We start from the raw sequence: 25,076 nt of genomic DNA on the forward strand, positions 1-25,076 counted from the left end.
TAGTGACAGTTAATGAACTTATTCAAGCTCAAGCCAACCTCAATCCATTACAGCATTTGAACAGCTATTCACAAAGAACATTTGAGAATTGTGTTACCCATTATTGATTTCTGTGTGGAAGTTACGGCCCTATTCCTGTTCCTCTACTCGCATGCATGCCTGCAACTGCCTTGTTCCTCCTGACCCTTCTACACTGAGAATGGCCCAAACATTCTGGGAGAAAATCCATCCGATTGCCAGCACGGCAAGTTCCCTGATCATCAAGCACAGATCATCTCTGCTTTTTAACCTCAGCACAAGCTCTGACACCGAGCACAACTTCAAGATGTTGGGCATGTGCAGGTTAGGACAGAAATCCTGGGGTTGGTCAAAGCTCCACTGTGCAACACTCCCCAAAATCAGCAATCACTGAAATCAGCAAGAATTTCAACTTTCCTGCTCCCATGTCACAGTTGGAAATCCCTTAAAAAGTCATACCTTATTCAATCAGGTTTAACTGGGGTTTTAATGGCAATATGGTTAATACAATTGGATGAGCAGATGTTGTACTCATGGAGTGCTGCTAAATGATTAATTGGTAGGTTTAAAAAGTTATTTTTAATAATATTTTTGAGAAGATTTTTCAGAATATTTAATTTCCTTTCACATCCTGTGCATGTCCCAGTCTTTAATTTTCTCCATGTAAAAATTTTGAGAAGTCATTTAATTTAGTGCTTTTTGTTCCCTGTTCGCGTGTCTGTGAAAATCCTTGAAGGTGAATGGCTGTTTGGACATTACTGCAGTTCCATGCTGGGAGCCCCAGTAAAGAACGCTGCAATCAGTTCCAGTCCTGGTGCATGAAATTCTCATCAGAGAGATTCAGTGAAACTTACTTTCAGGTCAACAGCGAGCACCACCTTCTAAACAGCAATTAGGGACGGGCAACGAATGCTGGCCTTGCCAGTGATGCTCACATCCCACTAAAGAATACAGAGTACAGAACAGGGGCATCCCCAGTGCAAATGGATCTCGAAGGTCACTGTCTCTACTTTTGAATTAGCTGGCCCCATAGAGAGCAACGGTTGGAGGTCAGGGGGGATGAAGTTGATCTTGGCAAGGGGAACAAAATTTGTGTTATACAGTAAGACACACTGCGGATATGCTATTGCCCATTTTATGCTATGGCCCAAGACCAATTTGGAGGTGAAATCGGACTGGAGCAGGGAACATATCAGACAGAATTGCATTGCATTAGCATTATATGAAACACCTTGATATTGTTACACGTGCAAGACTTCATAAGACAGCTGTGTTTTTCAAATGTTTCCTTTTATCAAAGGCAAAAAAAAGTGTTCTGAAGTGGGGTGGTGGTGATCATTTTAAATTCTGCCTGGAGACAGGCCCATGTGAAAACCAAGTGTCAGTTTTCACAATTTGCCACAAAAAGAAGCAGGCGGTCTTTCTGGGCAATAAATCTTAAGCTCAGAGACCTGAAGAGAAAGAGAGAGAGAGAAAGAGAGAGTGAGTGGTGCTGCTGTGTGAAGAGGTGAAGCTACTGGTGTGAGCATAGGATGCTTGTAAGAGTTGTCATACCGCACAGAAAGATGATGATGGAACTTTGGGAGATTTAAGAATTAAGGAGTCACCAGAGCAGACCTTATGCTGGAAATCTGTTCGAGGATACTCAGAAGACTGATTGAAGGGGCTTTTAAAGGACCCTGGTAAACATGCCCTGGTGTGGCAGAGAGAATGGAGCTTGCCAGAAAACCAGGAGAAGTATTGGACTTACTCCACAAGGCTTCTTTTCTTCTGAGAGCATGGTGTAATTTACAAATGTGTTTTAAAGTATTTCACATTGAGTGAATGAGGAGGGTTTTTTCCTGTAATTTGCTATATTGGGTTGCCTACTAAGTAATGTTTAGTCTAGATTGATTTTAGTTTGTTACAGTAAAAGTATTAAAACATGAAATTTTGTCATGTAATTCTTTCCAACAGTTGCTGAGAAATTCATATCTCTTTTTAAAAGTTACTGGTCCCTTCGGGGATAGTGAAAAATTAAGGACACTCATGAGGATCGAACTTCAAAGCTTCAAAATGTTGTTGTATTCGGTGGCAAGTCAGCATGGCTACTTTCAGGCATTTCTGGAAATAGAGTCTGTTTAATGCCTTGAAACAATTGACAAAGGTTAATATGAAAGCTGTGGCAGTGCAAGTAGAGGCTGATTTGAATGTAGGGGCTAAAAAGGCAAAGGTGTTAAAGTACTGGCTCAGTCCTTGAATCTTGAGGAGGAAAAGAGTGATCCTGATAGCACTTATATTGAGTTAGCTAGAATTCAATTACAATTGAAACAATTTGAATCAGAAAGAAATAGATAAATGAAAAAAACTGGAATTCAAGAACAAAAATTTGAATTGAAAAGAGAGGAAAAGGAAGAGAAATGAGGAAACTCGAATTAGAGGTCGAGAGAGAAAAGGAAGCAAAATAATTTTAACTCAGAGTTAAGCTTCAATTACATGAACAAGGTTGACAGTAAAGCTGATTACTCAGATTTAACTCCTGATTTTAATTTGACCAGGAGTATTCATTTAGAACTGAATTTTCATGATAATGGAGAGCCTCTTCCGAAATATGGGATTCCCATTACTGAATGCGACACCTACCATTTTTGTAGGGATGGGAATGGGGCCAGGTCACGATTGGCACATGCACATTTTGCAGACACCTGCCCATATAAAACAATATCTGCCTCCAGTCATGCCTAAGTTTCATTAACCAGGTGTGTGAAACATGACATTTGCAAATTAGACCTGGTAGGAGCAGGTCTAAACTTTGCAGAGTCCTTTGGAGATGTGAGGTACAGTTTTGGAAAGGTAAGTTACCCATTTCGATATTGTCCCTGAACACCTTTGGGGAAGGTCATGTGCCCTTTGGGAGAGATAAGCTGTCCTTTTGGAGAGGTAATATGCCCTTGGAGAGAGGTAAGGTACGCTTTGGGATTGTTAAAGCAGGCATGAAAGTGCATAAAAAGTGCATAAACTCATTGGAACTGTCAAGAGAGCTGTCAAGAGGAACTGCCAGAAGAACTGTCAAAAGTGTCAAAACTAACTGTCAAGCTGTCAAGGCATTTGAAACTTCTGTCCTTTAAATATGAGTTTTTTTAAATCAGTGCTTGCTATTTCACTCTGTCTGTTGTCATAAGCCTGAGGGTTATCATTACTGGATTTGTGCTGCATGACTGATTTCACAATATTCCATTTTCACAGCTTTCCATTTCATAGTTTGATTGACAGGTCCAAGCGGTTATGGACTCTGAAATGAGACTATGAATTCCAATGCTTGTTTATCTAAGGGATTAAACACTTGAATGAAGTGTTTGTTCTTGTAAGGGATTATGTAGTGGAAGGAATGTAAATGTAGTATGATTGTGAGTGTTTTATTATGCAATAGACACTTAGAACTTTATTTTATTTAATCTCAGCATGGCTCCTAAGGTCTGCCTATGGTGGATACTGGGTGAGTTGGCATGGTAGATGTAAGGGCAAGGATGGTGGATGAAGACATGGGTTGGCATGACTTGGCACTAAGTTGGCATAGGGACTATAAAGAGTCATGAGGTGAGTCGGAGACACAGTTGGCAAAGAGGGTATGAGGGGTCATGGGGTGGGTAGAGGGACAAAGGTCAGCATGGTGAGTATGAAAGGCTAAGGGGGTAGGTAGAGATCATGTGTTGGCATGGACGGGGCACAGGGAATGTGGATGGATGAGGATGTGTGTGGGGTGAGCACTGGAGGGCTGTTTTTTTGTTTTAAGGCTTTAAAAAAAATCTTTGACAAAGTGCCGGTGCACCAAGGCAGGCTTTCCACCCAGCCTGCCTACACACCCAGCAGCTTCCACATTCATTCCCAAGTCACTGAATGTGAGAAATTATAAGATGGCTACGCTTTAATATGTTTCCTTTAACTTAAGGTAAAACAGATGTCCTGAAGAAGGGGGTTTGCGATTATCATAAACTCTACCTGGAGACAAGCCCATGTGAGTTGGTTATCATTGGGAAAGAGGCCCACACCAAAACCTATAGAAAACCAAGTGCCAGTTTACACAACTTGACACAAAGAAATGCAGATGGTCTTACTGGATACAGACCCACTGAGTCAGAGACTTGAAAAGAGAGATGCTGTTGGTGAAGAGAAGTCATGCTTGTAGGAGTCAGCTTTATGTTTTGAAAGATGACAGAACAGATGGAACTTTTACAGATTTAAGAATTAAGGAGTCACCAGAATGGACCTTAGTTGCACTGTAAGTCAGTTCAAGGCTACAGAGACACTGAGTGAAGGGTCTTTCAAATGATACTGGAAGACTTGCTCTGGGGTGACAGGGAGAAGGAAGGTTGTCAGAAAACCAGGAGGAATGTGGGACTTATTCTATAAGGCTACATAGTTGCTGAGAGCATGGTGTGACATACAAATGTGTCGCAAAGTATTTTTGGTTGAGTTAATTGATTAATGGGGAGGTTTTGTTTTTCTGTGGTTTGCGTTATTTGTTGCCTACTAAGTAATGTTTAGTCTTGGTTGATTTTAATCTGTTTGTTACAGTAAAAGTCTTCACACATGAAATTTTGTCATGTGATTCTTTCCATCGGTCACTGGAAAACTCATACCTACTTTTAAAAGTTATTAGCGTCTACAGGGATCATAACAATATTCAGCTTTGTTGAAGTCAACAGGACGGAACGTGTGGCGGAAGTATAACAGATGATCAGTGAGATATTACATGGTTTGCGTCCCTGCCCATGTTCAATTCCGCCCACAACACCCCCCACACCCCCAGCGAGTTCCCCAAAATTAATAGAAGGAAAAGTGAACAAGCTCTGTTCACTGGTTGTTATCCTGCAAAACTGACTAAAACCAATCCTCAGAGCTTTTAGGTTAAAGTTGTCATATTGAATGAAGGTATGTGAACAATAACTGCCCTTGTGGGACTCTGTCCCAACGTGGGATACAAGGGGTGAAATTTGTTGACGAAATTTAGAAGGATGTCTTCAAGGAATTAGTGAAAGCGGATTTTAAAACTTGAAAAAAATCCAGAAAGGCTGAAGTGCACTGATTAGATTTGGATTTTCAGGGTTTGTTCTGAACCAATGATGCACTTCATGTGGTGCTGAAAATGGTTCATGTAACCACAGCTGGGACTTACTGTGATCTAATTGCAATAGACATTGCATCTGCCTTTAAGCTGCCTTCATGATTACTGTAGTACAGTTCAAGTATAATGCACTCCAAGTAACTGAATTTAAAGTACCCCAGCATATTAAGGAGCTCCATTACTACAATGATAATAGCATAGCACTAGCTGTGATGATCTTTATTCTGGCATTACAAGGTTGGCATCTGAAAATCTCATACAAGATGATAAGCACAATGTTCAACATTAATTCTGCAATTAAGATGGCCTTGAGATACATGAGTAGCTAATTAGACCACTTCAATTGATGCAGCCAACAGAATTCAGATACAGTTCAAGACTTTTCCCATTGATGCCATGTCCTAATGGAAGTGTAGCTTAGACTGAAGGGCCAGTTATTAAATTAATGCCCCAAAGAAAGCCGCCTTTTTCTCATTCTTTCATGGAATACAGGCGTCGCTGGCATGGCAAGCATTTTTTCTTTGGTTGTCCCTAATTGCTTTTGAGAAGCTGGTCTTTCCTGGATGCACCTCCCCGTCCGGTGTGCTTGCTTTGTTCATGTGATGATCTTCAATCATATGTGGCCTCTTTCTTTGGCCTCTGAAGGTTTCATTCAACTTTCTCCAGGTGATGTTTGCCTGTTTTTCACTTTGGTACCAGCTTCCTCCACTCTCACCCCAGAAGGAAAAAACAACTCGGACCAGTACTCTTATTTCCCAGTTTTTACTAGTGTTCCATTTTAAGGTATACAAGACGAGTTCGGACCAGTACTCTTATTTCCAATTTTTACTGTTTTTTCCTTCTGGGACTTCTTCCCTATCCCGGTTGCTCCTCATTTCCATTGCCCATGTTAAATACTTTATTCTGGATTCCACAAATACCACGTCAGGAATCTTGTGCCTGCGTAACAATAGGGGAAAAAATTTGTTTTCAGTTGAGTAGAACCAGTTAGCTTGGAAAAGTTAGTGATCACTGCTATTTGATGCTACCTCAGGAAGTTGCTTGTAATGTTGCTTTTCTCCCAGGAGGTGGCATGACTGGTGGTGGATGGGGAATGTTGAGGGCCATGCTGAGTTGTAACATGGCTGAATGGTATATATGGGATGGAGCAGTCATTCTTTTTCTGCTGTATGCTTTATGTGTGTGCATGTGAATATAAACCAGGTTTCCTGGAGTTGCCCATTCGTCATCACTATCAGTCCCTTAGAATGAGAGTGTCGTCTTGTGTGTCCACAGGTGACTCCACAGGCCTGTCGTGGAGCCACAGGTCTTTGGGCAGAAAGGACAGGAGGTGCCCTGAGGAAGGGGAGCCCCTGGGCTAGGGATCTGCTCTCTCTGCTTCTGCTTTCATCAATTCTTCACAGCAGGGTTTATGCAGTCAGTTTGCAATTGTGTTGCGGCTTGTTGGATGTGGCGGCGATACATGACAGGGTTAGTGACACACTGATATCGATTTGTCCACTTTTCAATAAGGCCTTTAGAATGTCCTTAAAACACCTTTTGCGTCCTCCCTGGGATCGGGTGCCACGCTTACGTTGTGGAAAGAGGATCTGCTTCGGAAGCTGATATTTGGCGTGTGGGTGCAGTGTCCAGGCCAGCAATGCTGATACCGTGTGATTGTGGCTGCGATGTTGGAAGGATTGACTTTGTTGAGGATGCTGGAATTTGCTCGTCTGTCTTCCCACTTGACTTTGAGTCTCCTGCGGAGACATCCCTGGTGGAAATTCTCCGAGCCTGGAGATGCCTTTTCTGGGTGACTCATGTGTCCCTGACATATAGAAGGGTGGTAACAGCAGTGTTGTAGACTAAAGCCTTTGTGCTCTTATGGAGGTCTCTGCTGTCGAAGACCTGGTTGCGCAATTTTTTTTGCGAGGCTACATTGGCACAACCGAAATTAACCTCTAACATGAATAACAAAAAATCCATGGGGTTCCCTTATCCACCCGTACCCTTTCTATCCTTATCACCATTATTGACTAAAATGGGTGATCCATCATTTCTGTTCCGAGGAACAGAAACATCTGGCTAGTTCCACCATAATTAAAATTGTCAGCAACCATGTAAATCAGACAATATAGGATCGGCCGCCTTGCCTGATTTCCCTCCCACTGCTGGCGTTTCCGATATGGTCTGACTTACACCACAGCCGACAATTAATATCTTGCCCAGCTTGGTGTGATGGGGCAGTGAGAAAATCCGAAAGGTCCCCCTTCCATTCACTGCCAAAGTCATAATCCATGGGGTTGCTACGGTTCGGTGCACACACAAGAAGCCTTAGTGACAAGCAAGATAAGTGCTCTGGACATGAACAACAATATTCCTCTCACGCAGTGGGTCGCTCAGTATTCGCCCCGATATTCACGTGCTGCAATCAATCATGAGCGGGCTGTATAACTGCAATGCCGCCCTCCTGGAATCACTGCAGCCCGATCTGCATTCGTAACCCATTGAGAGAGAAAACTGTGTGGGCAGTATTATCCAAACAAATACTGAATTTAAGTTGAACCTTTGTTGGTTAAACAGGTCAGACCTGTGATAAGAATGCTTCTCTTTATTATTGTTAAAAGAAACCTAAGACTGGGAACCTATAGCACTTCCAAATGTGCTGGTCTATGAGAATGTGATAGCATTATTGCAGGTAAAGGTAATTCATGTCGATATGCAGCCCCCTCAGGTCTCATTATGGGCTATCGATTCCTGTGATCTCCTAGGTCGAGTGCTTCCTCGCTCCTGCTTCCAATGGCCAAGAGATAGCCCAAACACATTGCACAAGCACCTGGTGGTGATCCTGTCCTTTCTCCAGCAGCACTGACGGGAGAATCAACTGCCACCGAACTCAGCAGATCATGGCTACACTTGGCAGCTTGCAACTTGTCTTGAACAACTTAAAGGGAGTCACTTTTAACCAAATTTATCCAGTGGGGGGTCCCATGAAATCAGGTGGAACACCCAGTCTTAAATTTGGCCAATACTGCTGTCTGTGAGCTTCAGTGGAGAACACAATTAGGGCTGTTCATCACAGAGAAGAAGAACTGTGCAATTAGATGACAATCCAGGCACCATGTACAATCTTGGAAGCCCTACTCTGAGATATAAGAATAGACTAACTGGGATAGCTTAAGATAATACCTGGGTTTCCATTTAACCTGAGAAGTTGGAACTTTCAAAAAAAATCTGGGAAACTGAAGAGTTGAGCTGAACAATATCGTGCACATGATAAAGGGTTATGAAATTGTAAGCAGTTACTTCCAATGGGTGGCATTATGCTAACCAAAGTGTCTCAACTGAACACACTGAAGCACAAAATGCTGTGAGATTGGGACATAGCTGCAAGCAATGTTAATGAAGGTCACATGTTCTTTTCAAAGGGAAGTAGAAAAGCTGCTTGGAAAAGACATATGAAAGCATGTGAAAGGAGGGGGTGAGAGACAGAGATTAGACTGGGGCAACATGGAGAAAGACACCAACACAGGCGGAGGGTGAAATTGGGCGAGGGTGGCGGTGCAGCACAGACAATGCCACATTTGCCACCTGTTTTGTGCATCGCAGCCCCCAGCCTCCCCCACCACACTCCAACGTTCAGCTCCAGGAGGTCAGCAGAGTAGAATGCTGGGCGTGTGGGCAGAAGAGCTATCCTGTCTGATTTCCCTTCCCCGCCTGTGTCCGTTTCCACCTCCTGATTGGCCAAGTGGGCCATTTCTGGGCTGTAGTAATATGATGAGAGGATGAAGAGAGCATGAGCGGGAGCTTTAAAAGACAGCAACCAATGGGATTGAGCTTTTGCGTATTAATGAAATTTGGATTGGCAGATTTTCAGTGGCTCAGAGTTCTCCCCATGCCCACTCAGGCAAGGACTGAAGAAGGGGTAAAGTTTCTCGGTGAAAAGGTCAGTGAAAGTGTGGAGATGGGACATGTTGTCTGCATTGTAGAAGGACACCTGCCCGCCCTCATAGTCCAGGTACACTCCTATCTTCCGGGGCCTCGCATTCAGCCTGAGACGGGTACGAGGCAGAGACCCAGCCTTGTAATCATTGCCATTTCTCAGCCACACGATCCAGTATCCAGCCTGCGGAATGGCCGTGATATCCCCTTTCCTGTTGATGGACTCCTTCACCACTCCCACATCCCACTCGGTGCTCTCTCCCACCACCACCTCCCAATAATGCCTCCCCGATGTGAACCCCTGAGAACCTAGCACACAGAGGGAGGGATTGAACCGCTCTGGAGTGTCAGGGAGCTGCTGCTGCTTGTTTGCATATCTGACACTGGTCAGGTCTTCGGATATGAGGAGCCAGGAATGAGCTGTCTTCGGGTTCAGGGTCACCGAAGCTGGAACTGGCAAAGAGAGAGAGCGAGAGAGAGAGAGGAGAGATAACAAGTGAGTAAATAACAAAGTGTTTCGTAAAGCTATAGATTCCATTTATCTAAACTCTAAGTGGTTTTACTCATTAAAGATTACATTTTACTATATATCAGAAACAAAATAATGCAGATGCTGGAAATCTGAAATTTTAAAACGTTGTTGTCAGTCAACAGCAAGTCAATGACTGTGGAGAGAGAAACAGAGTTAACGTTTCAGGTCAATAACCTTTTATTTCAGAACAGGGAACAGCTTGAGACGAAATAGGTTTTAAGCAAGTACAGACTTGGAGGAAGGAGGTAGGGTAAAACCAGTGCTGTTCCCAACCCTGTCAATTTCCCCAAAAGGCACGTTAAAATTGCCCAGAATTGAACCGTTGTCATGAACAAGACGATAGTTCGCTCGTTTAAAAGGCATTCTTTCACGGGATGTGGGTGTCCCTGGCTGAGCCCAGCATTTATTGCCCATCCCTAATTGCCCTTGAGAAGGTGGTGGGGAGCTGCCTTCTTGAACCGCTGCAGTCCATGTGGTGTAGGTACACCCACTGTGCTTTTGGGGAGGGAGTTCCAGGATTTTGACCCAGCAACAGTGAAGGAACGGTGATATATTTCCAAGTCAGGATGGTGAGTGGCTTGGAGGGGAACGTCCAGGTGGTGGTGTTCCCATCTATCTGCTGCCCTTGTCCTTCTAGATGGTAGTGGTCATGGGTTTGGAAGGTGCTGTTGAAGGAGCCTTGTGAGTTTCTGCAGTGCACCTTGTAGATGGTACACACTGTGTGTCGGTGGTGAAGAGAGTGATTGTTTGTGGAAAGGGTGTCAATCATGTGGGCTGCTTTGTCCTGGCTGGTGTCAAGCTTCTCGAGTGTTGTTAGTGCTGAACTCATCCAGGCAAGTAGGGAATATTCCATCACATTTCTGACTTGTGCCTTGTAGATGGAGCCCATTAAAAGCCGAGAGCACAGTACAAATAAAAGTACCAGAGATGGTTAGGAACCAGATGTGAGAGATTTATAAAAAGCTAAGAAGCAATTGTTCTAATGACAAATATTTATGAACAAAATATTTTGGGTTGTTGCAGTAAGGGCTAACACAAAATAAATTAGAGTTGAAATCTTCCCCTTATTGCAACTGTTAGCAAGTCTGAAAATACTGAAACAAAAACAAAAATTGCTGGAAAAACTCAGCAGGTTTGACAGCATCTGCGGAGAGGAATACAGTTAACGTTTCGAGTCCATATGACCCTTTATCAGAACAGTATCTGATAATACTGATGCCATTCAAAGTTTTCATTATACAATGTCGCACTGCCCCCTGACGGCAATATAGACGTACTACAGAAATTATTGTTACACTTCGATAAGAAACATCCGCTTGAATGTCACTTGTATGGTTATAGATTCAGAGTTTTCCTTTTCCTCTTTGGTTAGGGAGGTGCCTGACATGAGCTGAAACCAAAGCTTAAACGTCTCCAAACTAAGCTATTAAAAAAATTTACATGCGACAGTTTCCGTTTGCACAGCACTGCTACTACTCTAACCCTATGGACACCCAACACCCACCCGACCAGCCCAAATCACTGACTGACGGGCTGGCAAGAGTTTAGTGCAGCATGGCTGCTGGAACCTCACTAGTGCTGGTAAGCATGTTCTCGACCCATTAGCAGGGTTAGTGTACAGGGTTATCTGAAGTCAGATGGAAGGAATCCCAGCTCTCCACATCAGTCCAGCCCTTCGAGATCCCATTTTTGAGGTAGGAATTGTTAGGACATATGAACATAAGAAATAGGAGCAGGAGTGGACCAAAAGGCCCAGCGAGCTGACTCAGCCATTCAATACAACCATGGCTGATATTGGTCTTCATCTCCATTTTCCCACCTGTTCCCCCTATTCCTTAATTCCCTGAGAGACCAAAATTCTGTCTATCCCAGCCTTAAATATATTCAATGATGGAGAATCCACAACCCTCTGGGGTAGAGAATTCCAAGGGTTCAACCCTTTGAGTGAAGTAATTTCTCCTCATCTCAGTCCTTGTCCTTTTTTTTTATTCATTCACGGGATGTGGGTGTTGCTGGCTGGGCCAGCATTTATCGCCCATCCCTAATTGCCCTTGAGAAGGTGGTGGTGAGCTGCCTTCTTGAACCGCTGCAATCCATGTGGTGTAGGTACACCCACAGTGCTGTTAGGACAGGAGTTCCAGGATTTTGACCCAGCGACAGTGAAGGAACGGTGATATATTTCCAAGTCAGGATGGTGAGTGACTTGGAGGGGAACTTCCAGGTGGTGGTGCTCCCATCTATCTGCTGCCCTTGTCCTTCTAGATGGTAGTGGTCATGAGTTTGGAAGGTGCTGTCGAAGGGGCCTTGGTGAATTCCTGCAGTGCATCTCGTAGATGGTACACACTGCTGCTACTGTATGTCAGCGGTTGAGGGAGTGAATGTTTGTGGATGAGGTGCCAATCAAATGGGCTGCTTTGTCCTGGAAGGTGTCAAGATTTTTGAGTGATGTTGGAGCTGCACTCATCCAAGCAAGTGAAGAGTATTCCATCACACTTATGCCTTGTAGATGGTGGACAGGCTTTGGGGAGTCAGGAGGTGGATTACTCGCCACACGATTCCTAGCCTCTGACCTGCTCTCGTAGCCACAGTATTTATATGGCTAGTCCAGTTCAGTTTCTGGTCAATGATAACCTCCAGGATGTTGATAGTGGGAGATTCAGTGATGATAATGCCATCGAACATCAGGGGGCGATGGTTGGATTCTCTCTTATTGGAGATCATCATTGCCTGACACGAATGTTACATGCTACTTGTCAGCCCAAGCCTGGATACTGTCCAGGTCTTGCTGCATTTGGACATTAACTGCTTCAGTATCTGAGGAGTTGTGAATGGTGCTGAACATCTTGCAATCATCAGCAAACATCTGACTTTATGATGGAAGGAAGGTAATTGATAGAGCAGCTGAAGATGGTTGGGCCAAGGACACTACCCTGAGGAACTCCCGCGGTGATGTCCTGGAGCTGAGATGACTGACCAACAACCACAACCATCTTCCTTTGTGTTAGGTATGACTCCAACAAATAGAGTTTTCCCCCTGATTTCCATTGACTCCAGTTTTGCTGGGGCTCCTTGATGCCACACTCTGTCAAATGCTGCCTTGATGTCAAGGGCAGTCACTCTCACCTCACCTAAGGAGCTCAGCTCTTTTGTCCATGTTTGAACCAAGGCTGTAATGAGGTCAGGAGTTGAGTGGCCCTGGCAGAATACAAACTGGGCATCAGTGAGCAGGTTATTGCTAAGCAAGTGCCGCCTGATAGCACTGTTGATGGCGCCTTCTATCACTTAACTGATGATCGAGAGTAGACTCGTGATGGGTTGGATTTGTCCTGCTTTTTGTGGACAGGACATACCTGGGCAATTTTCCACATAGCCAGGCAGGTGCCAGTGTTGTAGCTGTACTGGAACAGCTTGGCTAGGGGCACGGAAAGTTCTGGAGCACAAGTCTTCAGTCCTATAAGTACTGAGACTGTGTCCCCATGTTTTGAATTGCCCAACCAGCAGAAACAACCTTTCAGTGTCCACCCTGTCGAGCCACTTCAGAAATTGTATGTTCTTCAAAACTCCAGAGAATGTAAGCCAAGTTCAGTCAGCCTGTCATCATAGGACAGGGGCCAATTTAGTGAATCTTCGTTGTGCCACCTCCAATTCAAGTATATCTTTTCTTAAATGTGGAGACCAAACTGCACACAGTATTCCAGATGTGGTCTCACCAAAACCATGCACAACTGTAGCAAGTTCTGTATTCTTATATGCCAATCCCCTTGCAATAAAAGTCAGCGTGCCATTTGCCTTCCTCATTGCTGGTTGTACCTGCATGCTAACTTTCAGAGATCCTTGTATGAGCACACCCATGTTTCTCTGAATATCAACCTTTACACATTTGACACCTTTTAAAAAATATTGTGCTTTTCTATTCTTTTGACCAAAGCGAATAACTTCACATTTCCCCACGTTATACTCCATCTGCCATCTTGTTGCCCACTCACCTAACCTGCCTCTATGGCTTTGTGTCCTCCTCACAACTTACATTCCCACCTAGGTTTGTATGATAGTAAACTTTGATACATTACCCTCTGACTCTTCATCTGAGTCATTAATATAGGTTGTAAATAGCTGAGGGCCCAGCACTGATCCTTGCAGCACTCCACCAGTCACAACTTGCCAACTTGAGAATGCCCCATTTACACCTACATTTTGCTTTCTGTCTGTTAGCCAATCCTCTATCCACGCTAATATATTACTTCCCCAGATTCATGAGCCCTAAACTTGCCCATTGACCTTTGGTCTGGCACCTTATTGAATGCCTTTCGAAAATCCAGGTATACTACATCTACTGGTTCCCCTTTATTTACACTTTATTTACTAATTACATCCTGAACAAACTCTAATAAATTTACACATCAACCAAACCAGATGTATGTTAGCTGTAACTAAGTAAAATTATAATGCCAGAGGTCAGGCAGCAATTTCCTTCAGCATGTCAATTAGTGTCAATGCTTTCTTTTTCAGGTTGCATGACAAGTGAGAGTACTCTTGACTTGTGCTGATCCTGATATAGGATTACATGGAAGGTTCATTGCTCTCCATGAACCAGAGAGTGCTCCTTCAACAATATTCTTCCCTCCATCAACAGCACCAATGCTGACATATACCTGATTGAAGTTTGTGGGAACTTACTGTGCACAAATTGGCTGCTGTGTTTCTTGCATTGCAGCACTTCAAAACTATTTAACTGGCTTTTAACTGGCCCTTGGGGACATTCTGAGGTTGTGAAAATCGCTATATAAATGCAAATCTTTCTTCCTTTCCAAACTTCTGCTGTCAGGCTTGCCATCTTAGAGATAAATGTCGCTTAAAGAGAATCAGTCTACTTCACCGCTCTTAAAAAAGGAAGGTTTATGAGAAATTTGAATGCCTGTTACTGTACAAAGTAAAAGTTTGAATCTCCTGTGAGTAGAATGGTTACTAAAGGTTTTCGTGACAATGCCCCGAAATCTATCCACTAACCTGCCTCGAAACCAGGAAGAAAGTGTATCAAGTCCCAGGGCGAGGGATGAAGGCAGCTGGGACTAAATCTTCACTTATACTCCAGGGTGTTTGTGGATCCACCAGCCGCTGTATATCACACCAAATTTTCATATCCTTTGAAGGAGAGTGGAAGCCTACACCCTCGGCCAGGGAGCCTACACCCTCGACCAGGAGCCTGCACCCTCGAACAGGAGCCTGCACCCTCGAACAGGAGCCTACACCCTCGACCAGGAGCCTACACCCTCGACCAGGAGCCTACACCCTCGGCCAGGAGCCAGCACACTTGACCAGGAGCCTACACCCTCGACCAGGAGCCTACACCCTCGGCCAAGAGCCTGCACCCTCGACCAGGAGCTAACACCCTAGACAAGGACCCTACACCCTCGACCAGGAGCCTGCACCCTCGACCAGGGAGACTACACCCTCGACCAGGGAGCCTGCACCTCAACCAGGAGCCTGCACCTCGACCAGGAGCTAACACCCTAGACCAGGACCCCACACCCTAGACCAGGGAGACTGCACCTCGACCAGGAGACTACACCCTCGACCAGGAGCCTGCACCTTCGACCAGGAGCTAACACCCTCGACCAGGAGCCTACACCCTCGACGAGGAGCCTAAACCCTCGACCAGGAGCCTACACCCTCGACCAGGAGCCTACACCCTCGACCAGGAGCCTGCACCCTCGACCAGGAGCCTACACCCTCGACCAGGAGTCTGCACCTTCAACCAGGAGCCTACACCCTCGACCAGGAGACTACACCCTCGACCAGGAGCCGACACCCTCGACCAGGGAGCCTACACCCTCGACCAGGAGCCTGCACCCTCGACCAGGGAGCCTACACCCTCGACCAGGGAGCCTACACCCTCGACCAGGGAGACTACACCCTCGACCAGGAGACTACACCCTTGACCAGGGAGACTACACCCTCGACCAGGAGTCTACACCTCGACCAGGAGCCTGCACCTCGACCAGGAGACTACACCATCGACCAGGAGCCTACACCCTCGACCAGGAGCCTACACCCTCGACCAGGAGCCTGCACCTTCGACCAGGAGCTAACACCATCGACCAGGAGCCTACACCCTCGACCAGGAGCCTGCATCCTCGACCAGGAGCCTACACCCTCGACCAGGGAGCCTACACCCTCGACCAGGAGCCTGCACACTCGACCAGGAACTAATACCCTCGACCAGGAGACTACACCCTCGATCAGGAGCCTACACCCTCGACCAGGAGCCTACAACCTTGATCAGGAGCCTACACCCTCGATCAGGAGCCTGCACCCTCGACCAGGAGCCTACACCCTCGATCAGGAGCCTGCACCCTCGATCAGGAGCCTGCACCCTCGATCAGGAGCCTGCACCCTCGATCAGGAGCCTACACCCTCGACCAGGAGCCTACAGCCTCAATCAGGAGCCTACTCCCTCGATCAGGAGCCTGCACCCTCGATCAGGAGCCTACACCCTCGATCAGGAGCCTGCACCCTCGATCAGGAGCCTACACCCTCGACCAGGAGCCTGCACCCTCGAACAGGAGCCTACACCCTCGACCAGGAGCCTGCACCCTCGACCAGGAGCCTGCACCCTCGACCAGGAGCCTACACCCTCGACCAGGAGCCTGCACCCTCGACCAGGGAGACTACACCCTCGACCAGGAGCCTACACCCTCGACCAGGAGCGTACACCCGCGACCAGGAACCTGCATCCTCGACCAGGGAGACTACACCCTCGACCAGGGAGACTACACCCTCGACCAGGGAGACTACACCCTCGACCAGGGAGACTACACCCTCGACCAGGAGCCTACACCCTCGACCAGGAGACCACACACTCGACCAGGGAGACTACACCCTCGACCAGGAGCCTACACCCTCGACCAGGAGTCTGCACCCTCGACCAGGAGCCTACACCCTTAACCAGAAGCCTGCACCCTCGACCAGGGAGCCTGCACCCTCGACCAGGAGCCTACGCACTCGACCAGGGAGCCTGCACCTCGACCAAGAGCCTGCACCCTCGACCAGGGAGCCTGCACCTCGACCAGGAGCCTACACCCTCGACCAGGACCCTACACCCTCGACCAGGACCCTACACCCTCGGCCAGGAGCCTACACCCTCGACAAAGAGCCTGCACCCTCGACCAGGAACGTACACCCTCGACCAGGAGCCTGCACCCTCGACCAAGAGCCTGCACCCTCAACCAGGAACGTGCACCCTCGACCAGGAGCCTACACCCTCGACCAGGAGCCTGCACCCTCGACCAGGAGCCTGCACCCTCGACCAGGACCCTACACCCTCGACCAGGAGCCTACACCCTCGACCAGGAGCCTGCACCCTCGACCAAGAGCCTGCACCTCGACCAGGAGCCTGCACCCTCGACCAGGGAGACTACACCCTCGACCAGGAGCCTACACCCTCGACCAGGGAGCCTACACCCTCAACCAGGGAGACTACACCCTCGACCAGGAACGTACAACCTCGATCAGGAGCCTGAACCTCGACCAGGAGCTAACACCCTAGACCAGGACCCCACACCCTAGACCAGGGAGCCTGCACCTCGACCAGGAGCCTACACCCTCGACCAGGAGCCTGCACCTTCGACCAGGAGCTAACACCCTCGACCAGGAGCCTACACCCTCGACCAGGAGCCTGCAACCTCGACCAGGAGCCTACACCCTCGACCAGGAGTCTGCACCTTCAACCAGGAGCCTACACCCTCGACCAGGAGCCTGCAACCTCGAACAGGAGCCTACACCCTCGACCAGGAGCCTGCACCCTCGACCAGGAGCCTGCACCCTCGACCAGGAGACTACACCCTTGACCAGGAGCCTGCACCCTCGACCAGGAGCCTACACCCTCGACCAGGGAGACTACACCCTCGACCAGGAGCCTACACCCTCGACCAGGAGCGTACACCCTCGACCAGGAACCTGCATCCTCGACCAGGGAGACTACACCCTCGACCAGGAGCCTACACCCTCGACCAGGAGCCTACACACTCGACCAGGGAGACTACACCCTCGACCAGGAGCCTACACCCTCGACCAGGAGTCTGCACCCTCGACCAGGGAGCCTGCTCCCTCGACCAGGAGCCTACACCCTTGACCAGAAGCCTGCACCCTCGACCAGAGAGCCCGCACCCTCGACCAGGAGCCTACGCACTCGACCAGGGAGCCTGCACCTCGACCAGGAGCCTACACCCTCGACCAGGAACCTACACCCTCGACCAGGACCCTACACCCTCGGCCAGGAGCCTACACCCTCGACCAAGAGCCTGCACCCTCGACCAGGAACGTACACCCTCGACCAGGAGCCTGCACCCTCGATCAGGAGCCTGCACCCTCGATCAGGAGCCTACACCCTCGACCAGGAGCCTACAGCCTCGATCAGGAGCCTACGCCCTCGATCAGGAGCCTACACCCTCGACCAGGAGCCTGCAACCTCGAACAGGAGCCTACACCCTCGACCAGGAGCCTGCACCCTCGACCAGGAGCCTGCACCCTCGACCAGGAGCCTGCACCCTCGACCAGGAGCCTGCACCCTCGACCAGGAGCCTACAACCTCGACCAGGAGCCTACAACCTCGACCAGGAGCCTACACCCTCGATCAGGAGCCTGCACCCTCGACCAGGAGCCTACACCCTCGATCAGGAGCCTGCACCCTCGATCAGGAGCCTGCACCCTCGATCAGGAGCCTACACCCTCGACCAGGAGCCTACAGCCTCGATCAGGAGCCTACGCCCTCGATCAGGAGCCTACACCCTCGACCAGGAGCCTGCAACCTCGAACAGGAGCCTACACCCTCGACCAGGAGCCTACACCCTCGACCAGGGAGACTACACCCTCGACCAGGAGCCTACACCCTCGACCAGGAGCGTACACCCTCGACCAGGAACCTGCATCCTCGACCAGGGAGACTACACCCTCGACCAGGAGCCTACACCCTCGACCAGGAGCCTACACCCTCGACCAGGAGCCTGCACCTTCGACCAGGAGCTAACACCATCGACCAGGAGCCTACACCCTCGACCAGGAGCCTGCATCCTCGACCAGGAGCCTACACCCTCGACCAGGGAGCCTACACCCTCGACCAGGAGCCTGCACACTCGACCAGGAACTAATACCCTCGACCAGGAGACTACACCCTCGATCAGGAGCCTACACCCTCGACCAGGAGCCTACAACCTCGATCAGGAGCCTACACCCTCGATCAGGAGCCTGCACCCTCGACCAGGAGCCTACACCCTCGATCAGGAGCCTGCACCCTCGATCAGGAGCCTGCACCCTCGATCAGGAGCCTGCACCCTCGACCAGGAGCCTACAGCCTCGATCAGGAGCCTACGCCCTCGATCAGGAGCCTGCACCCTCGATCAGGAGCCTACACCCTCGATCAGGAGCCTGCACCCTCGATCAGGAGCCTACACCCTCGACCAGGAGCCTGCAACCTCGAACAGGAGCCTACACCCTCGACCAGGAGCCTGCACCCTCGACCAGGAGCCTGCACCCTCGACCAGGAGCCTGCACCCTCGACCAGGAGACTACACCCTCGACCAGGAGCCTGCACTCTCGACCAGGAGCCTACACCCTCGACCAGGGAGACTACACCCTCGACCAGGAGCCTACACCCTCGACCAGGAGCGTACACCCTCGACCAGGAACCTGCATCCTCGACCAGGGAGACTACACCCTCGACCAGGAGCCTACACCCTCGACCAGGAGCCTACACACTCGACCAGGGAGACTACACCCTCGACCAGGAGCCTGCACCCTCGACCAAGAGCCTGCACCCTCGACCAGGAACGTGCACCCTCGACCAGGAGCCTACACCCTCGACCAGGAGCCTGCACCTTCGACCAGGAGCTAACACCATCGACCAGGAGCCTACACCCTCGACCAGGAGCCTGCATCCTCGACCAGGAGCCTACACCCTCGACCAGGGAGCCTACACCCTCGACCAGGAGCCTGCACACTCGACCAGGAACTAATACCCTCGACCAGGAGACTACACCCTCGATCAGGAGCCTACACCCTCGACCAGGAGCCTACAACCTTGATCAGGAGCCTACACCCTCGATCAGGAGCCTGCACCCTCGACCAGGAGCCTACACCCTCGATCAGGAGCCTACACCCTCGATCAGGAGCCTGCACACTCGATCAGGAGCCTACACCCTCGATCAGGAGCCTACACACTCGACCAGGAGACTACAGCCTCGATCAGGAGCCTACGCCCTCGACCAGGAGTCTGCACCCTCGACCAGGGAGCCTGCACCCTCGATCCAGGAGCCTAGCACCCTCGATCAGGAAGCCTACACCCTCGACCAGGAGCCTGCACCCTCGACCAGGAGCCTACGCACTCGACCAGGAGCCTGCACCTCGACCAAGGAGCCTGCACCCTCGACCAGGAGCCTGCACCTCGACCAGGAGCCTGCACCCTCGACCAGGGAGCCTACACCCTCGACCAGGAGCCTACACCCTCGACCAGGAGCCGTGCACCCTCGACCAGGACCCTACATCCCTCGACCAGGAGGACTACACCCTCGACCAGGAGCCTGCACCCTCGACCAGGGAGCCTACACCCTCGACCAGGAGCCTGCACCCTCGACCAGGAGCCTGCACCCTCGACCAGGAGCCTACACCCTCGACCAGGAGACTACACCCTCGACCAGGAGCCTACACCCTCGACCAGGGAGCCTACACCCTCAACCAGGGAGACTACACCCTCGACCAGGAACGTACAACCTCGATCAGGAGCCTGAAACTCGACCAGGAGCTAACACCCTAGACCAGGACCCCACACCCTAGACCAGGGAGCCTGCACCTCGACCAGGAGCCTACACCCTCGACCAGGAGCCTGCACCTTCGACCAGGAGCTAACACCCTCGACCAGGAGCCTACACCCTCGACCAGGAGCCTGCAACCTCGACCAGGAGCCTACACCCTCGACCAGGAGACTGCACCTTCAACCAGGAGCCTACACCCTCGACCAGGAGACTACACCCTCGACCAGGAGCCTACACCCTCGACCAGGGAGCCTACACCCTCGACCAGGAGCCTGCACCCTCGACCAGGGAGAGTACACCCTCGACCAGGGAGCCTACACCCTCGACCAGGGAGACTACACCCGTGACCAGGGAGACTACACCCTCGACCAGGAGACTACACCCTCGACCAGGGAGACTACACCCTCGACCAGGAGTCTACACCTCGACCAGGAGCCTGCACCTCGACCAGGAGCCTACACCCTCGACCAGGAGCCTGCACCTTCGACCAGGAGCTAACACCATCGACCAGGAGCCTACACCCTCGACCAGGAGCCTGCATCCTCGACCAGGAGCCTACACCCTCGACCAGGGAGCCTACACCCTCGACCAGGAGCCTGCACACTCGACCAGGAACTAATACCCTCGACCAGGAGACTACACCCTCGATCAGGAGCCTACACCCTCGACCAGGAGCCTACAACCTCGATCAGGAGCCTACACCCTCGATCAGGAGCCTGCACCCTCGACCAGGAGCCTACACCCTCGATCAGGAGCCTGCACCCTCGATCAGGAGCCTGCACCCTCGATCAGGAGCCTGCACCCTCGACCAGGAGCCTACAGCCTCGATCAGGAGCCTACGCCCTCGATCAGGAGCCTGCACCCTCGATCAGGAACCTACACCCTCGATCAGGAGCCTGCACCCTCGATCAGGAGCCTACACCCTCGACCAGGAGCCTGCAACCTCGAACAGGAGCCTACACCCTCGACCAGGAGCCTGCACCCTCGACCAGGAGCCTGCACCCTCGACCAGGAGCCTGCACCCTCGACCAGGAGACTACACCCTCGACCAGGAGCCTGCACCCTCGACCAGGAGCCTACACCCTCGACCAGGGAGACTACACCCTCGACCAGGAGCCTACACCCTCGACCAGGAGCGTACACCCTCGACCAGGAACCTGCATCCTCGACCAGGGAGACTACACCCTCGACCAGGAGCCTACACCCTCGACCAGGAGCCTACACACTCGACCAGGGAGACTACACCCTCGACCAGGAGCCTGCACCCTCGACCAAGAGCCTGCACCCTCGACCAGGAACGTGCACCCTCGACCAGGAGCCTACACCCTCGACCAGGAGCCTGCACCTTCGACCAGGAGCTAACACCATCGACCAGGAGCCTACACCCTCGACCAGGAGCCTGCATCCTCGACCAGGAGCCTACACCCTCGACCAGGGAGCCTACACCCTCGACCAGGAGCCTGCACACTCGACCAGGAACTAATACCCTCGACCAGGAGACTACACCCTCGATCAGGAGCCTACACCCTCGACCAGGAGCCTACAACCTTGATCAGGAGCCTACACCCTCGATCAGGAGCCTGCACCCTCGACCAGGAGCCTGCACCCTCGATCAGGAGCCTACACCCTCGATCAGGAGCCTGCACCCTCGATCAGGAGCCTGCACCCTCGATCAGGAGCCTACACCCTCGACCAGGAGCCTACAGCCTCAATCAGGAGCCTACGCCCTCGATCAGGAGCCTGCACCCTCGATCAGGAGCCTACACCCTCGATCAGGAGCCTGCACCCTCGATCAGGAGCCTACACCCTCGACCAGGAGCCTGCACCCTCGAACAGGAGACTACACCCTCGACCAGGAGCCTGCACCCTCGACCAGGACAGGAGCCTGCACCCCTCGACCAGGAGCCTACACCCTCGACCAGGAGCCTGCACCCTCGACCAGGGAGACTACACCCTCGACCAGGAGCCTACACCCTCGACCAGGAGCGTACACCAGCGACCAGGAACCTGCATCCTCGACCAGGGAGACTACACCCTCGACCAGGAGCCTGCACCCTCGACCAGGGAGACGACACCCTCGACCAGGGAGACTACACCATCGACCAGGGAGACTACACCCTCGACCAGGAGCCTACACCCTCGACCAGGAGCCTACACCCTCGACCAGGAGCCTACACACTCGACCAGGGAGACTACACCCTCGACCAGGAGCCTACACCCTCGACCAGGAGTCTGCACCCTCGACCAGGGAGCCTGCTCCCTCGACCAGGAGCCTACACCCTTAACCAGAAGCCTGCACCCTCGACCAGGGAGCCTGCACCCTCGACCAGGAGCCTACGCACTCGACCAGGGAGCCTGCACCTCGACCAAGAGCCTACACCCTCGACCAGGACCCTACACCCTCGACCAGGACCCTACACCCTCGGCCAGGAGCCTACACCCTCGACAAAGAGCCTGCACCCTCGACCAGGAACGTACACCCTCGACCAGGAGCCTGCACCCTCGACCAAGAGCCTGCACCCTCAACCAGGAACGTGCACCCTCGACCAGGAGCCTACACCCTCGACCAGGAGCCTGCACCCTCGACCAGGAGCCTGCACCCTCGACCAGGACCCTACACCCTCGACCAGGAGCCTTCACCCTCGACCAGGAGCCTGCACCCTCGACCAAGAGCCTGCACCTCGACCAGGAGCCTGCACCCTCGACCAGGGAGACTACACCCTCGACCAGGAGCCTACACCCTCGACCAGGGAGCCTACACCCTCAACCAGGGAGACTACACCCTCGACCAGGAACGTACAACCTCGATCAGGAGCCTGAACCTCGACCAGGAGCTAACACCCTAGACCAGGACCCCACACCCTAGACCAGGGAGCCTGCACCTCGACCAGGAGCCTACACCCTCGACCAGGAGCCTGCACCTTCGACCAGGAGCTAACACCCTCGACCAGGAGCCTACACCCTCGACCAGGAGCCTGCAACCTCGACCAGGAGCCTACACCCTCGACCAGGAGTCTGCACCTTCAACCAGGAGCCTACACCCTCGACCAGGAGCCTGCAACCTCGAACAGGAGCCTACACCCTCGACCAGGAGCCTGCACCCTCGACCAGGAGCCTGCACCCTCGACCAGGAGACTACACCCTTGACCAGGAGCCTGCACCCTCGACCAGGAGCCTACACCCTCGACCAGGGAGACTACACCCTCGACCAGGAGCCTACACCCTCGACCAGGAGCGTACACCCTCGACCAGGAACCTGCATCCTCGACCAGGGAGACTACACCCTCGACCAGGAGCCTACACCCTCGACCAGGAGCCTACACACTCGACCAGGGAGACTACACCCTCGACCAGGAGCCTACACCCTCGACCAGGAGTCTGCACCCTCGACCAGGGAGCCTGCTCCCTCGACCAGGAGCCTACACCCTTGACCAGAAGCCTGCACCCTCGACCAGAGAGCCCTGCACCCTCGACCAGGAGCCTACGCACTCGACCAGGGAGCCTGCACCTCGACCAGGAGCCTACACCCTCGACCAGGACCCTACACCCTCGACCAGGACCCTACACCCTCGGCCAGGAGCCTACACCCTCGACCAAGAGCCTGCACCCTCGACCAGGAACGTACACCCTCGACCAGGAGCCTGCACCCTCGATCAGGAGCCTGCACCCTCGATCAGGAGCCTACACCCTCGACCAGGAGCCTACAGCCTCGATCAGGAGCCTACGCCCTCGATCAGGAGCCTACACCCTCGACCAGGAGCCTGCAACCTCGAACAGGAGCCTACACCCTCGACCAGGAGCCTGCACCCTCGACCAGGAGCCTGCACCCTCGACCAGGAGCCTGCACCCTCGACCAGGAGACTACACCCTCGACCAGGAGCCTGCACCCTCGACCAGGAGCCTACAACCTCGACCAGGAGCCTACAACCTCGACCAGGAGCCTACACCCTCGATCAGGAGCCTGCACCCTCGACCAGGAGCCTACACCCTCGATCAGGAGCCTGCACCCTCGATCAGGAGCCTGCACCCTCGATCAGGAGCCTACACCCTCGACCAGGAGCCTACAGCCTCGATCAGGAGCCTACGCCCTCGATCAGGAGCCTACACCCTCGACCAGGAGCCTGCAACCTCGAACAGGAGCCTACACCCTCGACCAGGAGCCTACACCCTCGACCAGGGAGACTACACCCTCGACCAGGAGCCTACACCCTCGACCAGGAACCTGCACCCTCGACCAGGAACCTGCACCCTCGACCAGGGAGACTACACCCTCGACCAGGAGCCTACACCCTCGACCAGGAGCCTACACCCTCGACCAGGAGCCTGCACCCTCGACCAGGAGCTAACACCATCGACCGGGAGCCTACACCCTCGACCAGGAGCCTGCATCCTCGACCAGGAGCCTACACCCTCGACCAGGGAGCCTACACCCTCGACCAGGAGCCTGCACACTCGACCAGGAACTAATACCCTCGACCAGGAGACTACACCCTCGATCAGGAGCCTACACCCTCGACCAGGAGCCTACAACCTCGATCAGGAGCCTACACCCTCGATCAGGAGCCTGCACCCTCAACCAGGAGCCTACACCCTCGATCAGGAGCCTGCACCCTCGATCAGGAGCCTGCACCCTCGATCAGGAGCCTGCACCCTCGACCAGGAGCCTACAGCCTCGATCAGGAGCCTACGCCCTCGA

At 52.0% G+C, this 25,076-nt stretch overlaps 1 protein-coding gene across 1 annotated transcript in view; it reads right to left on the minus strand.

The window, feature by feature from the left end:
- Positions 1-7,407: 7,407 nt before the first annotated feature.
- The window catches only part of LOC121291325 (zinc-binding protein A33-like), a 171,787-nt gene continuing 154,118 nt past the window's right edge, over positions 7,408-25,076 (minus strand). The window contains exons 6-7 of the mRNA XM_041212397.1: positions 8,965-9,496; positions 7,408-7,486 (exon numbers count right to left, since the gene is read on the minus strand). Coding sequence (XP_041068331.1) covers positions 7,408-7,486; positions 8,965-9,496 — 611 coding nt within the window. The remainder of the gene's footprint in view (positions 7,487-8,964; positions 9,497-25,076) is intronic.

The sequence above is a fragment of the Carcharodon carcharias genome, chromosome 19, assembly GCF_017639515.1.
Source record: "Carcharodon carcharias isolate sCarCar2 chromosome 19, sCarCar2.pri, whole genome shotgun sequence".
Lineage (NCBI taxonomy): Eukaryota > Metazoa > Chordata > Chondrichthyes > Lamniformes > Lamnidae > Carcharodon > Carcharodon carcharias.